General features: G+C 28.8%; 2 protein-coding genes across 4 annotated transcripts; both read left to right on the plus strand.

Annotated features, from left to right (window-relative positions):
• The first annotated feature begins 1,345 nt into the window (after positions 1-1,345).
• LOC126654788 (alanine--glyoxylate aminotransferase 2 homolog 1, mitochondrial-like) lies at positions 1,346-14,049 on the plus strand. 3 transcript variants are annotated; one of them, XM_050348767.2, is made up of 9 exons: positions 1,346-1,631; positions 3,769-3,999; positions 4,977-5,147; positions 5,287-5,433; positions 5,606-5,785; positions 8,299-8,524; positions 8,899-9,012; positions 9,115-9,201; positions 13,820-14,049. In XM_050348767.2, the coding sequence occupies exons 1-9, from the start codon at positions 1,383-1,385 to the stop codon at positions 13,861-13,863; spliced, it is 1,449 nt and encodes a 482-aa protein (XP_050204724.1). In that variant the 5' UTR covers positions 1,346-1,382; the 3' UTR covers positions 13,864-14,049. The 3 variants fall into 3 exon arrangements, with proteins under 3 accessions (XP_050204724.1, XP_050204726.1, XP_050204725.1); XM_050348768.2 differs by having other exon boundaries at positions 1,347-1,631; positions 5,287-5,430; XM_050348769.2 differs by lacking the exon at positions 5,606-5,785 and having other exon boundaries at positions 5,287-5,430.
• Positions 14,050-14,760: 711 nt separating this feature from the next.
• On the plus strand, positions 14,761-15,935 carry LOC126655108 (peroxidase 5-like). Its single transcript, XM_050349107.2, has one exon. It carries the CDS (start codon positions 14,796-14,798, stop codon positions 15,771-15,773), a length of 978 nt encoding a protein of 325 aa, XP_050205064.1. The 5' UTR covers positions 14,761-14,795; the 3' UTR covers positions 15,774-15,935.
• The last annotated feature ends 749 nt before the right edge of the window (positions 15,936-16,684 follow it).

Genomic DNA, 16,684 nt, shown 5'->3' on the forward strand with positions numbered 1-16,684 from the left:
GAGAAAACAAATTACAACAGTAGTAGCAACATAAAAAAACAACAGTAGCAACAACATGAAAAAAAAAAAAAAAAGCAACATCACAATAAACTAAGTTATTCCATAAAGCTAAAACAAATTGAAATCAATTCCTAGGATTAGTTGAATTCGATTTCAGAAGTCGACTTTAATCGATTTTTAGCTGAAATCGATTTCAACTGATTCTAGAAATTTAATTAAAAATAAAAAAAATCATCAGCTAAAGTAAATATTTGATACAAAAGAACCACAAATGGGTTGGTACCACCAACAAAATCATTAGTTAAAGCAACAAATTCAAGAAGAATTTTGAAAAAAACAACAATAATAAATGCAAGAAATTAAAATGTCTAGGTTTAATGATAAAACTCTTGAAAAAGGCTTCTCTTTTTTGCAAATCAGAATTCAAAGATTTAGAGGTGAAACTTGGTAGATCTTATCAAAGAAGCAGCATAAATAAGATCAATTCAAGATAAATCGTCTCCTCCGAGTTGTTGTTGCCTGGGCCGGCTCCTACAATCTGCCGCCGCCTACTCCTCCGATTTGCTATCATCTCCTCTGATTTGTGTCGTCTCTTCCGATCTTCTTCGTTTTGAAAGAAATTAGATGATTTTGTATTTCAGATCTAGGTTTGGAAAAATCAGATAATTTGTGTTCTTAAAGGGGATAGAAAGAACTTTTAAAATCAAGTGTTGGATGAAAAAAATTTGAGAAAATAAGTGCTAAAAGAAATTTAGAAAGTTAATTAAGTATTGACTCCAATTAATTAGAGATGTCCGTAATTATGAGAATATTTTTTTCTTTTTGAATATTTTTTAACTTTTCCCTTTAAAAAACCGTAGACTCTTTAGCCCTAATTTTTTTGAAAGAATTTATCTATTTTATCTTTATTCGTATATAAAAAAAATTCATTTGTAAAACATTATTCTATGTCTCCAGCATAGCAACAAGAGAATACAATAATGAAGTACTTTTTTTTGCTCCTCTAACATACTCCATTATTGTACGTTTTCCCTTACTTGGTACCCAAGTTGGTATATACTAGAAAGGAACTTTAATTGTAACTAAAATAAAAAATGTATAAGTTTTAAATAATTTATTAAAACTCACTCACTTCAACTCAACTAATTTATAATTGTATATTATTATGTAACAAAATTCATTTTATAAAAAAAATATTATTTATAATTCGACCACAACTTAACGTATACATTAGTGAAAGAGCATCGTACATAATTAATATATAAAAGGAGGTTTAAAATTAATTAATAATAAACAAACAAAAACCAGTCATCCTATCCTAGCTACTGTTCCTATAAAAACTATTCTTCTCTCACTCTCTCAAGCTCACTTACTCTCAAAAAATGGCATTATATACTCAAATCTTAAGGATAATCACGCATAAGCCCAAATCCAAATATTTTTCTTACATTTCAGTCCCTCCCTTCTCTACCACAAATACTGCTGCAACCTGTGTTTATGATCCTCCTCCGCCACAGCTTCCTCCATTTGATTATAGTCCCAAGCCATATAAAGGTCCAATGGTTGATGAAATTCTCAGCAAGCGAAACAAGTTTTTGGGTTCCACTCTTTTTCACTATTATGAAAAACCAGTTAGTTTCTATTCATATTAATTTTTTATGAAAGTATAAATTAATAAATTGAATACGAAACTTTGATTAATTACATTAGTCCGTTCCTATATTTATAATAACTAGTTTTGCTTTATGTGTTTCACACGTGATTCGTAGTGTGACTCGTCAAATTATCAAATATAAATAGTAGTTAATTTGTAATAGTTTATCTTAATATGTTGAATTCATACCCAAATTTTATAATTATATTATATTTTAATAGAAAATATAAATAATAATTAAAATAGTAATTAATCGGATAGTTTATCTTATTTTGAATTCTATATGATTAAAAAATAATTAGAATAGTAATTATTAGATAATAAAAGTAGTATATTTTAATTAGTATTTTAGATAATTATTTTAACATAATAGTTTATTTTAGTTAGAATTCTGATTTATCTTAACATAGTAGTCTATTTTAGTTAGTACTCTAACTCTAATAATTATTTTAATAGTTTTTAATTAATAATTAAATTTTATAAAGCGAAAAGGACATTAACGTAAATATGTCTATCCCTCCTCCATCCGTGCTTTTATATACAGTATAGATTAGATTTTACTTCTTTTTGTTACTTATATTGACTACTACTTCTAGAAAATTAAAATGAAGCAGGTGTATCATATTTTACCATAATAGTGTATTCTATTTTCTATAAAATAGATATCTAATTTAAACATTAAGTTCAACGGTCAAATATTTTTTTTAAAGAAAAAACTATCTTCTTACAAATCTAATCAAAATTTTAGTTTTTACTTTATTCTCAATTTTAAAAAGCTAATTATAATATAGGACCGATTTCATTAATTACTAATTTGATATTATTTTAACATTTTCAATGCTAAATTAAATATATATACATATATATACACACACACACATACACACACACACACACTTTTACTCTTTTCTTATAATTGTTTAAATGTAATTTTAAAAAAAATAATTTTTTAATACATCATGTTTCATGCCAATTAAATAATTTGTGTAATTGAAATAAAATTATTGTGAATTTAAATTGGATTAAATCAATCAACATTAATTTTTTGGATTAAATTTATAAAAAAATTAAAAAGATTTAGATTTATATCTATTATACCTAACTTTTACCTGAACAGTTTATGGGTACATCTCCCATATTAGAGTGAATTTAAGGAAACATTTTTTTGTTAGATTGACCCATTTAAGGAATTATGTCTCTAATCAATAGTATTAGTGGCACATTGAGAAAGAACATTGATTAATCTTGTCTAGTTCAAATTGATAGTTTAAGCTTTAATCAAACAATTTAGGCTAGCTACTCTTAGTAATTCAGTGACCAATTAATTAAGAGTCTGTGGAGCTTATTTGAAAATAGAGCGATTAAATTTCATGTCCAGAGAGAGCATTATGTGTAGTGTAATTCCAAATTTATACTACTTAGGATCCCACTCAACTCATATAGCATTAAGATTGATCCTAAACTTATTTTGTTTGTTTTTTTTTAAATAACTTTAAATAATTTAAAATTGATCAATTACAATATATTGAAAATATTTATAGTTTTCTAATTAGTTATTAAAATTATTGTTATTGTTTTAATTGAACTAAAATTATTAAAATTAATTGGATTTAAAAGAAGAAGAAGAAGAAACATTTAAAAAAACTGTAGTCTATTTAGGCCTAATTTTTATGAAAGAATTTATCAATTTTATCTTTATTCGTATATAAAAAAAAACTTAATACTATAAGAGTTCATTTGTAAAACATTATTCTATGTCTCTAGCTAGCATAGCAACAAGAGAATACAATAATTGAGTTTTTTTTTCTTCCTCTAACATACTCCATTATATCGTACTTTTTCCCTTATTTGGTACCCAAGTTGGTATATGCTAGAAAGGAACTTTAATTGCAACTAAAATAATAAACGCATAATTTCTAAACAATATATTGAAACTCACTCACTTCAAATCAACTAATTTACAGTTGTATATTATCATGTAACAAAATTCGTTTTATAGAAAAAATATTATTTATGATTCGATCACAACTTAACGTAAAAATTAACGATCAATATATAAACGGAGGTTTAAAATTAATAAATAGTGTCTCATGATGATTATGTTATTTGCATAGTTGAATCTTGTTGAAGGAAAGATGCAGTATTTGTTTGATGAAAATGGGAGAAGATATTTGGATGCATTTGGTGGAATAGTGACTGTGTCATGTGGGCATTGTCATCCTGAGGTTTTGAAGGCTATAATACAACAAAGCAAGCTTCTTCAGCATACTAATACTATTTATTTACATCATGCTGTTGCTGATTATGCTGAGGCTTTAGCTGCCAAGATGCCTGCAAATCTCAAGGTTCTTAACTTACCATTTAATCATATTCATTATTTTTTAGAGCTTTCGAGTAATAAATTTTGGCGGTCAGCCAATATTATTTTTTGAATTTAAATTTTTATGTCTTTTATCAATTACGATGAACTTTTTTAAAAAATTGTCTAACTTCTAAAATAAGTTGATATGAACATTTGGTCGCAATTGATAAAAAAAACGCAAAGGTTTAGATTTCAAAAATTAGATTGAAAATTTTGGTCATAATTGCAAAAAAAAAAAAATTAAATTGGACATAATTGTCAAAGTTAAAAAAATTTGTTGTAATTGATAAAAAAATAGAAATGTTGAATTTAGAAAATAACTAGGTCTTTCATTTTCGTTTCGGTGGTAAACGTTTAATAAAAAAAAACGATGACATAACTATATCCTTTGGTGTTGAGGATATTCTTCCTCGGACAATTACTTGAGTAAAATTTACCAAAAATTTCATGAAAGACTTACTGTTAATTGAACACAAGATTATTCTTATTAAATAGAAAAAGATATAAAAACTCTTTTTATAGCAGTTTGCTAACCAGTATTTATACGATTTGAGCTATAGTTTATTGGTAAAAAATATATAAAAACATAGTAACATTTTGAAACAAAAGTCATCGAAATTTTATTAAAAATTGATAGTTCAATTCAAAATTGAGATCAGTTTGTAAACATAGAAAACATAAAATTTAGTATCATTTTGAAAGACAGAAGATAATATAATTATATATATTAGTATAAAATTATATAATTAATTATTACTTTTACTAACATTGTTCCCACCTTATTCTTATAATTTATACTAAATAATATTTGCATCTCTTTAAAATGTGAATGGATCAATTATTTAATAAGAATACTGTATATAGTTAGTTTAAATGACTAATAAAGTTTAATTTTTTAATATGTACCGGGGAAATAAATTTTTTAATTATATATTGTAACAACACTAATGCCTTTTGCAGTCTGTGTTTTTTGTAAATTCGGGGTCGGAAGCTTGTGAATTAGCAACACTGATGGCCAGACTCTACACCGGAAATCTTCAAATGATCTCTATGAGAAATTCATTTCACGGTGCAAGTTCTAGCACAGTTGGCCTTACTGCTTTAGGAATGTGGAAATTCCCAATACCACAGGTTAATTTAATTGTTCATGTTCGTCCCAATATTCGGGCTCACATTTTTTAATAGTCAAAACGAAAATTAAACTAAATTTTTAAAATGTTTATTCAGTTTCGACCGAATATTGTATAACTCTAACCATAACATGGTGCAGGGGGACGTTCATCATGTTATGAACCCGGATCCATATCGAGGGGTCTTCGGTTCGGATGCGTCTAAATATGTCAAAGATGTGCAGGATTACATCGATTATGGGACTTCCGGAACAGTTGCTGGGTTTATAGCCGAATCGTTTCAGGTTGTCAAAATTCGAATAGATGTATCCTTTTTAGAAATATTTTTACCTAACTCTAGTGCATATACCTTTATTTATTTTAATTATTTAACATGTGTTAACTTCTAATTGGTCGGATCGATGAAATACGAGGCGGAACTAGATTGAAATTTTATACTTATTAATGATTTGGCTCTAGGGATTTGGAGGAGCAACAGAAGTGGCACCAGGATACCTGAAAATGGTTTATGACATTGTACGCAATGCTGGTGGAGTTTGCATTGCCGATGAAGTTCAAACCGGATTTGGCCGGCCAGGAACCCACTTTTGGGGTTTTGAGTCACATGGGGTCATTCCTGACATAATTACCTTGGCTAAGGTTTTTCTTTTAAAAAAACTTTTTACCCTTGTAAATTTGACAAATAAACTATTTTGTTTTTACTTTTTCAAAAAGGGTCTATTTTTTAAGCTGTGATTTTATTTCAATTTGATCAATTCATTAGAAATTTATTTAATTTTTTTAAATTAATTAAATTGTTTTTACGTGGTATGCCAAGTTGGTATAAAATATAAAAGTTATAATTTTTATGAACCACACTGCATCTCAATCAACAATTGTTTTTCTTCAAAATTTTTTGAAAAAATACACATTCGATTGTCATAGAGAGATAATTAATTATTTTTTAAAAATCAAATAAATTTTTAGTGGATTGGTTGGATTATGATAGATTTACAAGATTTGATTATATTTTCAAAAAATAAAAAATATTTATTTTTTAACACCATTAAGCCTATTTTTAAAATTTACCTTGGGCGTACACTGTTTGCCGATTTTATTATCATTAATTATTTCACTATTTTATGAAATTAGTTTTTTTCTTTTAATTATCACATTTTATATATCCCTTTATTCCGTCGCCAACCATGTTTTTTCGCCCCTCTTTTGTCGCAATTTATTTATGGAATAATTACTATTTACTCCATAACATTAGGTAATAATTAGTACTTCTCACATAACTTTTAAAAAGTCAATTATTTTTCCCCTAAAGATTGATAAAAACTAACTAACACCTCCCTTTTGTTAGATAAAAGGTCTTACTGTCAAAAATACAAAATAAAATTTTGGCCCCTAAACTTAATTTGCTTTAAAAAGAATTCATAAATTCATAAAATTATTTATATTTAATTAATGATGGAAACCGTACCTAATTGTACAATACCGTATCCGTACATCCAAGTCATACAAGGGGAAAGTAATCAACTTAAATAACTAAATAGCCGAATCCTTACAGATCCGCCCATTAAAGCGAACCCCCTAGGATTCGCCATACTAAGACCGTACCCTTTAGGGTTTAGAAAGAGCAATATTTTGACAAATCCGCATTAGATTTTATCTTACCCAAACATAAATTTATTTTTTCAATACAACACTGTCAATCTAGAAGGTTTGAGAATCATATCGAAGATTTGGACCTTTTAGAAGACTTATTGGAGAATGCTACTTAAACATCTAATACGATACAGGAATCATAATCTTATTCAGACTCTACTAAGTATGATCTTATTAAAGGAGCATTCTGTCAGTCACAGTACATTATCATCAGTAGTCAATAAGCTCATAAGCTATTATAACGGTCAATTACTAATTTAAGCATTGGAGAGCTCATCGAACAGCCACCGTCAGATTACTATTCTAACCTCTGTTTTATTGATTAACCCGTCTTGAGCACTCCATCAATTAATAAACTTAAATAAATTTATCACTATTTATTAGCTCTTTTAAAATATATCTTAAGGGTTTCAAAATTAAATTCATTTTATAAAACTAATTATAAAAGAAAAATCATTTTAAAAAACTAATTGTATGGAGTATATTTTATTCGGTTCTATTTTAAAATTATACAATGCTATATACTTATTGATATGATTTGATTTTGAATTAAAAAATTTAAACTAAACAAAAATATTACCAAATCAAAACATATACATTTTTATTTAAAACAAAATATTTAAACTAATTATGAAAAATTAAACATATTTATAAAAATATGATTTAATAAGTAATTATAAATCACTTTGAAAATTAATTTGAATTTCTTATAATTTTATGAATTTTTTTGAAAACAAAAAGATTTGGATCAAATTGAATTTTATTTTTGACAATCACATTTTCTGACTAAGTAAACTGAATTAACTTACAAAAGAGAATAGTAGATACTTTTATGAAACGTTCGAAAATAATAATTGACTTTTTAAAAATATTAAAAAAATTAGTAATTACAATGTAATATTTGAGAAGTAATAATAATTATTCATTTATTTTCTCTTCTTCCCTCTTGTTTATATTCTGAAGGTCATTGAACTTTTGTATTTTTTTATTTCAGTCATTGAACTATTTTTTTTCATCATTGAACTTTCAATTTTTTTCATTTTGATATTTTCCGTCCAAAAATGCTTAGGTGGCAGCTGGAATTAAATTTTTTACCTAAAAACCTACCATATATGCATAATTTGACTTGAAAACTCATTTTTAGATTAAAATTATGTATATGTGATAAATTTTAAAAGTAAAACTAGAAAAATCTGGTTGCCATATGTCTATTTCCGCTGCCACCTAAATATTTTTGGCCGGAAATATTAAAATGAAAAAAAAATGTTCAATGATAAAAAAAAATTAGTGATTGAAATTAAAAAATTGAAAAGTTCAGCGATAGTCATAATCAATTATCCCTTTTAAATGATATGGTAAAATTAGGAAGGTATGCATTTTTTCATCGGATACGTAAGCAGTTTTTCCGCCTGAATTCATATATTAAGGTTCTATTAGTTGTTGGTAAAATTGAAGTTTGGTTACTAAATAATTAACATTTGTCAAGTAAATGATGAATTCAGGGGATTGGCAATGGTTTACCGTTAGGAGCAGTGGTGACAACACCAGAAATAGCAAAAGTGATGTCCCAACATGTTCAATTTAATACATTTGCTGGAAATCCTGTGTGCTCAGCCGGTGCTCATGCTGTTCTCAGAGTCATTCACCAAGAAAAGCTTCAACAAAATTGCGCAAAAGTTGGTTCCCACCTGATTAGCCGCTTGAAACATCTTCAGCAGAAACACGATAGTAATTTGTTTTAACGTTTTAAATCATTTTCTTCTTTATATTATAAATTAATTGCAAATTAAATCACGACCTTTAGCGTAATTTGTAATTACCAGACGGGCTTTAAAATTTATCAATGTTTGTTATTAACTTTTAGTTTTGACAAATTGGAATACCGAACAATCATGCAACAACAAAAATGCTGCTATGGTTGTATATTATAATGTCTATGTCGGCGTCTTTTAAACTCAATATTGTGATTTGTCAAAAGATAAAAGTTGATGATTAACATTATCAAATTTCAAGACGCTGAAGTTCGTGATTCAATTTGCAATTAATTAATTTTTATATTAATGATATCAATGATCTTTCATAATGTTTTAATTTTGTTTCAGTCATCGGAAATGTGAGAGGGAGTGGCTTAATGATCGGCGTAGAGCTTGTGACGGACAGGCAAGCAAAGACCCCTGCTAAACAAGAAACTCTACATCTGTTTGAGAATCTTAGAGGTATTAAAACAAGATTGCGAAAATGCTTTTAGTACACTACCCAGTATTATTTTTTTGCAACAATTGTTTTCTAAAAATAATTTTTTGTCTTCAAAATTGCAGAGCTAGGTATTTTAATTGGGAGAGGAGGAATACATGCTAATGTTTTTCGAATAAAGCCACCAATGTGTTTCACCAAAGATGATGCAGGTAACAATTTATGGCATACATGCACAATAACGAAGTCAGACTACGATTTCAGATAGGGTACAATTTAATTATAAAAAATATAAATATAATATCATAAAAATATACACTAAAAATAATTATTAAAAAATTAATCACATTTTATATATATTTTTGTTTTAGTTATTTTTATTTTATAATTTTATTGGTTTAGCCAAATTAACCAAAATAACCGACTAATTTGGCTTGTTTTGTTTTCCATTTTCAATGTTTTAGTTAGTTCAATTGAATCTGTTTTTAGTTAAAATTAATAATTTGACCAGTTGAAGAAATAATATATTTCGGGATGATTTGGTTTTATTAACTCTAACATTTCTGATATTTGTCCACTAATCATTTCATAACCATAAATAATAAACTAGATAGCACGGACACAAAAATGGATACGAGGAAATGGGACAATTTTATTTTAAAATCATCGATGTAAAAAGTGATGTTTTATGTAATTAAAATTTATTTTTGACACGAATATGCTAATTTAGGTAACTAATACAAATAAAAATTAATTTTATATAAAAAATTGTATTTTTTAAAAAATAAAATAAGAAGGAAAATATATATGTTATATTATATATATATATATATATATATATATATATATATACATAGAGAGAGAGAGAGAGTAATTTTTTTGGCAAAGTAGAAGTTGTATTAATATCGGAAAATAGAAGTACATAATGATTGTTTGTCAGAGCGAGATAATAAAAATTACAATAATTACTCCTAAAATGGAGGCTTTAAGGACTTTTTAGCCACTTCATGGGCCATCCAATTACACATTCGCTTAACATATGCAAAGCCGCAAGATATGAACGACGATGATAAGCGAACGGTATCAAAGATTATGACTTCTATTGTTGACGGAATATCCTTCTTGCCTTGAGCTGTAGAGATCACATTTAAGCAATCACCTTCAATAATAATATTTCTTAGACCAAGTTCAGAAGCAATCATAATGGCATGCCGCATCCCCAGTGCCTCCGCAATTTCAGGAGATACTATTCCTGGAAAACGATGAGAGCAAGAATAAGTGATGTACCCTGAAGAATTTGAACAAACCAAACCAACCCTGAAGAATTTGAACAAACCAAAGCAACCATATACTTTTTGCCAAAAAACATGAATAAAAAAGATGTTCAACTGATTCTTCAAATAGACCACAGATACGACAAGCGAGGGAATTGAAGGACATCGCACTTGAAGATTCATACCCACTGGAATTCTGTTTAACAATAATTTCCATATAAAGATGCGAATTTTCGGAGGGACTTTAAGACCCCAAACACGGGACCAAAAATTTTCAGCAATAGACGAGAGATTAGTGGTAGAACTATGACCATTCACACTAGTAGATAACAATAGTTGAGAGGCTATATGGTACCCTGATTTGACCGAATAACGACCATTTTTATTTGACCGAATAACGACCATTTTTAGTAAAGGACCATATTAATTTATCATTCAGAGATGGGTCAATACTCAAAGGAAGAGACATAATAACTTGAACATCAGAGTCTTGAAATAAGTGGGAGAGTAAGGTAAAATTCCAATGGGGCGGATTGGGTAGTATAAGCTCACTTACTTGAGAAATATTAAACAAGACATCTGACCTGGGATTAGCCATGAATGGATAAGTAGTTGGGAGCCATGGATCCTTCAAACAGTTGATCATAGAACCATTTCCGACTTGCCAACGTATACCTCTAAGTAACACCTCTCTTCCTTTAAGAAAATCTTGCCATGCCCAACTAGACTTATACGGTTTACGGGCTTCCAAAAAGGAACAATGTGGAAAATACTTACCCTTAAAAATCTTATAAAATAACCCATCAGAAGGTTGACTCAACCGCCATCCTTGTTTAGCCAAAAGAGCCCACGAAAACCTAATCCTCCATCTTGTTTAGAAGCACATAAATTACGCCAACTAACCCAATGAATGCCAGATTCAGAATGATGTTGGTTCCACCAAAAGCGTGCCATCATGCCGTTCAACTCGTCACATAAACTCTTAGGAAGCTTAAAACACGACATAAGAAATACCGGAAGGGATTGTATAACTGATTTGATTAAAACTTCCTTACCACCCGGGGATAAGAATTTTTCTTTCCAGCCAAAAAGACGTGATGAAACTCTTAATTTAATTTCAGCAAACGTTTCTGTTTTCGATCTATTTATCACAGCTGGAAGGCCAAGGTATCGGTCTTGTGCTCCTATGTTGGAAATTCCCAATATTTGAGCTAGGTAAGGTCGTAGCCTCTGAGGTGTATTTATACTGAACATGACACAAGATTTATCCAAATTTATCTGTTGTCCACTGGCATGACAATAACATTCTAACAAAGTGAGGATCTTATCACATTCATCCACCGTTGCTTGTGAAAAGAGAATTGAATCATCTGCAAACAAAAGATGAGTAACTGTAGGACAATATCTCCCAATTTTGATGCCCAATAGACTCTGATGTTCATTTTCTTTGTCTAAAAGGTAGGAGAAGCCTTCTGCAACAATTAAGAATAAGAAAGGAGACAATGGATCACCCTGCCTAATACCACGGGTAGGGTTAATAACATGGGTAGGCTCTCCATTTACCATAACTGTATAGGTAACAGTTGACACACACTCCATAATCCAAGAGATCCAAAGTGGGTGGAAACCCAGAACAGTCATCATATGTTCCAAAAACATCCATTCAACCCGATCATATGCTTTACTTAAATCAAGTTTAATAGCCATGAATTGTTTATCTCCTGATCTCTTGTTCTTCATGTAGTGGATCAATTCATGAGCTATCAAAATATTATCAGAAATGAGACGTTCTTGAATAAAGGCACTTTGTGCCGAACTGATAATATGTGGCATAACTTGTTGAAGCCTTGAAGTCATCACTTTTGAGATAATTTTATAAAAGACCGTACACAAGCTTATTGGCCTTAAGTCTTTAACTGCACGCACGTTTTGAATTTTTGGAATTAAAACAATATGTGTCTGGTTAAAATTGCCCAAAAGTTTTCCAGACCTATGTAAGATTAAAATTATAATTGAAATATTAGTAATAAAATAAAATAAAAGATACAACTATCTTTATAGTTTTAATAATGATTTGTCTTAGCAAATAACTTTTAAGAGCATAAGCATTAAAAAGCATCAAAAAAACTAATTCTTAATAATTTATATGAGAGAATAAAAAGAATTATAGTTAAATATATTTAAATTGTTATTTTTGTTTTTATAAGACAATCAAACAGTGCAAATACAAAAATGAGTTCTTCAAATGAGGCAGAAAATGAAGATTTTGACCATAGTGTAAGTTTAGTTTATTATAATTGAGTATTAGTAATAGCATATATTTGGTAAAACTGATAATCTGAACAAAGTACAAATTTTGGTATCATAGATGCTCAATAGTAGATGTGTACTATTGTAAAGGTGTAATATTTATAAGATACATAGATTTAAAAATAAAATTAGACCTGTACCAATATAGAAGAGTTGGAAGTGAAATAATATACAGATATTTGACTTATAGAGTTTTATATCAATAAATCAATAAATCATGTTATTACTATGCCAATTGAGAAAGGTACCTTTTATGTATAAAGTATGTTTAAACATTAGACAGATGAACCGTTAAGATCAACTATATATATCAAAAGTAAGATTGTGAAAATTATATTAGAGTATTATATATAGAGGGCAATAACAGCAAAATAATGATAAATTTTCTAGACCAAAGATTGAAAACATGGAACAAATTGAGAGTTACAAAAATTAAGGACTCGTAGGTTAAGTTAGAATGATGTTCAACGATCCAAAAACTTACTTTTAATGAAAAAGTCACTAAAACTTAAATTTGTTACCTAAACTATATAGATTGATTGATTAACAAAATAAGATATAAAGAAAATAAAGAGAGAGGCGAATTTAAAGGAAAATAAATTTTACGAGCAGGAAGAGCGGAGTACCTGAAGAAGTCACGGACATTTAATATTATATCCTTCTTAATTAAATCCCAATATGTCTGAAAAAATTGTGCAGTCATACCAAGAGAGAGAGTAATTGATATACTATTATTTGGTAAAATTTTGGTAGATTTCAAAAAAGCTTATTTTTATTAAAAAAAGTCAATTAATAGAAATGATAAAATTTATTAAGATATTGACTGATTTTTATAAAATTTAGATAATATACTAATGACTTACTCACTTTCTTTTAATAAAAAAAAGATCATCTTCAAAAAAAGAAAAGATAAAACAATATATCATATTAACTCCAATAATAAATCTTCCAAATGTATATAAAAAAAGAAGTTAAACTATTAAAGAAATCTATATTTAAAAAATGATTAGAAATGATATACATATTAAAAAAAATTAATGTGCAAAAAAATATGGAATAGCTGAATTACTTTTATTTTCTTTGGTGAATAACTGATTAATTTGTAAGAATTTATTTATCAATTTAATTCTTTCTTCAAAAATTACTTTTTTATTCAGCAAGTGATTATTCCCTGTACAAATATCTCAGATTATCAAGTTTTGTTTACAATGATCTATCACACTGATGTTCGATTTGGTGTGTGCAGATTTTCTTGTAGATGCTATGGACTATGTTATGTCAAAGGTGTGAATTATTGTATCTGTTTGAAATGAATCTATCAAATAATTATGTTTCTGTTTCATGGTCATCTCCAAGGGGAACATTGAAACTTGATAATCTGAGATAAGTTTGTGACTTATCTGCTGATATGAATCTGGAACTGTGGAAGTCAATAATAAAGATGAACCCCGAAAAGGGGAACATTGAAACGAAAAATCGCAAAAGTTTATATATTTATTATCAAAATAGATTATGAATATGGAGTTTTAGAACTTCATAAGCCTTTGCAAGACCGAATCGAAAGACCGAATAGTAAATCTGATCAAGAAACCGGGCAACATAGCAGCCATATATTTTGATTGACAAAACTAAAGACGTTGGGAGCTCATAAACAAAAAATATTACGTACATATCGAACAATAATCCCCATTGTGGTATTTACAGAAAATGTTGAGAATGCCACCATTCTACAAAAATTTACATGACAACATTACAAATGCGGACTCCAACACAATATTTAAATATACATATATATTTTTATATCAAAAAATTTAATTAATTTTAAATATTATTAAATTTTTCAATTCCACCCGCAGAATCCGCAAGTATCTACTTAGTTTATTTAGAATATGATACAATTAATGACCATATACACTAATTTTCATTGAAAATATGTAATATAAAGAACTTAATGTTAAAGTAAAAAAGATCAATATTTTGATATTGTTTTAATAGAAACTGAAGTTATGGCATCAAATTAAAACATGTGGCAAAACCTTGGCACGGCTAAAGCCTTAACCACAATTTCACCGATTAAATACTAATGTGTGATCCACAAATTTTCTTCATGATCAACTCGATCGATTTAACCTAACTTGCAGCTCGTCCACTAAGCTCTACTATAAGTTCATCTAATAGTACTCTTCTCATAGTAACATTAATTTATACATACAATAATCACTATGTCTAATTTTAATATTATTTTCCTAATGACATTTTGCTCTTTGGTTACATTATCATCGTCTGCTTCCCTTAGTGTCGGTTTCTACAACATCTCTTGTCCATCAGCAGAAGATATTGTGAGAAAAGCTGTCAACGATTTCGTTTCTCGCAACCCCGGACTCGGTGCTGGTCTCGTTAGAATGCATTTTCATGACTGTTTCGTTAGGGGTTGCGATGCTTCGGTGCTGCTAGCTTCCACACCAGGTAACCCGGCGGAGAGAGAGCATATTGCTAACAATCCTAGCTTACGAGGTTTCGAAGTGATTGACGAAGCTAAAGCCCAAGTAGAATCTGCATGTCCGAAAACAGTGTCGTGCGCGGACATTCTTGCATTCGCAGCACGCGATAGTGTCTCGAAGCTTGGAGGGATAAACTACAGCGTTCCCGCAGGACGGAGAGACGGGCGTGTTTCGATAATGGTCGAGGTGGAACAAAACATTCCACCTCCTACCATGGATGCACAGCAAGCAGCGGACTTTTTTGTTCGGAAAGGACTGTCGGTAGATGAAATGGTGACGCTATTGGGAGCACATTCTATCGGAGTCTCGCACTGTTCTTCATTCTCTAACCGTCTCTACACTTTCAATGCCACTCATCCTCAGGATCCTTCCATGGACTCAAGATACGTAGATTTCTTGAAAACGAAATGCCCGCCGCCATCCAATAACAGTCGCGGTCCAACCGTCGCGATGAATCCCACCCCTGATCGAATGGACAACAGGTATTACTTGGAGGTGACCAAGAACCGCGGATTATTCACTTCCGATCAGACATTGATGAATAACCGTACAACGCAGCGGATGGTGATGAATAATACAAGGAACGTAAGAACATGGGCCGACAAGTTCGTTACGGCCATCGGGCATTTGGGTTCGCTTGATGTTCTTACAGGAACTCATGAAGGTGAAATTAGAACAAGATGCAGTGTTGTGAACTAGTTCTTTTTTTTAGTTCTTTTTAATTCTTTTGATTTTGTTCCGTGAATCTCTTTTTTTTTGTGTCCCTTGCTATGTTGATGTACTTGCCTTGTAACATTTCAAAGTAAAACAAGTTTTGGATCAATTTTGGAATAAAATGTTAATGTCACATTTGCCTTAAAATTCGTAATTCCTAATGTTTTTTACCCTGATATTATGTTTGAATTTATTTATGTTATTACAATGTAAAAAGGTCTAGCAAAGAGGTCCAAATGGTTTTTCGGCTTATTACAAATTATCTAACTAAAAATTAAAATATTAGTAATTTTAGTCTGATTTAAAAAAGTTAATTGTAATTTAAGATAATTTTTGTAATTATTCATTTATTATATGTATTTATAATGTTTTAAATTAATAAATTAAAAAAGCTTATATATGTACTTTTATATATTTAACTTTAAAATTGTGTGTTTTATATATGCAACTTCTAAAGATTAATTTTTAATGTCTAATATCACATGTTATTTAATTAATTTTTAAAAGTTAATTAAATTTACTATTAATTTTTAAAACTGAAGTAGTTTGATATTTTAATTAGTTAAATTAGAGTTACCAAAAATCAAAAACCTGGAGCAATTGATACTAAAATTATTGTTAATATCACATCATCTATATCTGTATTTATAATAATCTATGTATATTTCTGTACTATAATCTTGATTTCCAAATTAAATTGGTTATATATTGACAAGTGAGTTGACCATAAATTGTCAAGTGAATTTTTTTCATTTAAAGTTCATTTTTTGTTTTATTAATTAATGTTACTATTAATAGGTTACGCATTTGAAGAGTTAATATAAAGAGTTTAGGATTACTTATATTTACAAATAAGTTCATCAAAAGTGGTCAATTTAATATGAAAAGTTGATCTA

Source organism: Mercurialis annua, linkage group LG7 (assembly GCF_937616625.2).
Source record: "Mercurialis annua linkage group LG7, ddMerAnnu1.2, whole genome shotgun sequence".
NCBI lineage: Eukaryota > Viridiplantae > Streptophyta > Magnoliopsida > Malpighiales > Euphorbiaceae > Mercurialis > Mercurialis annua.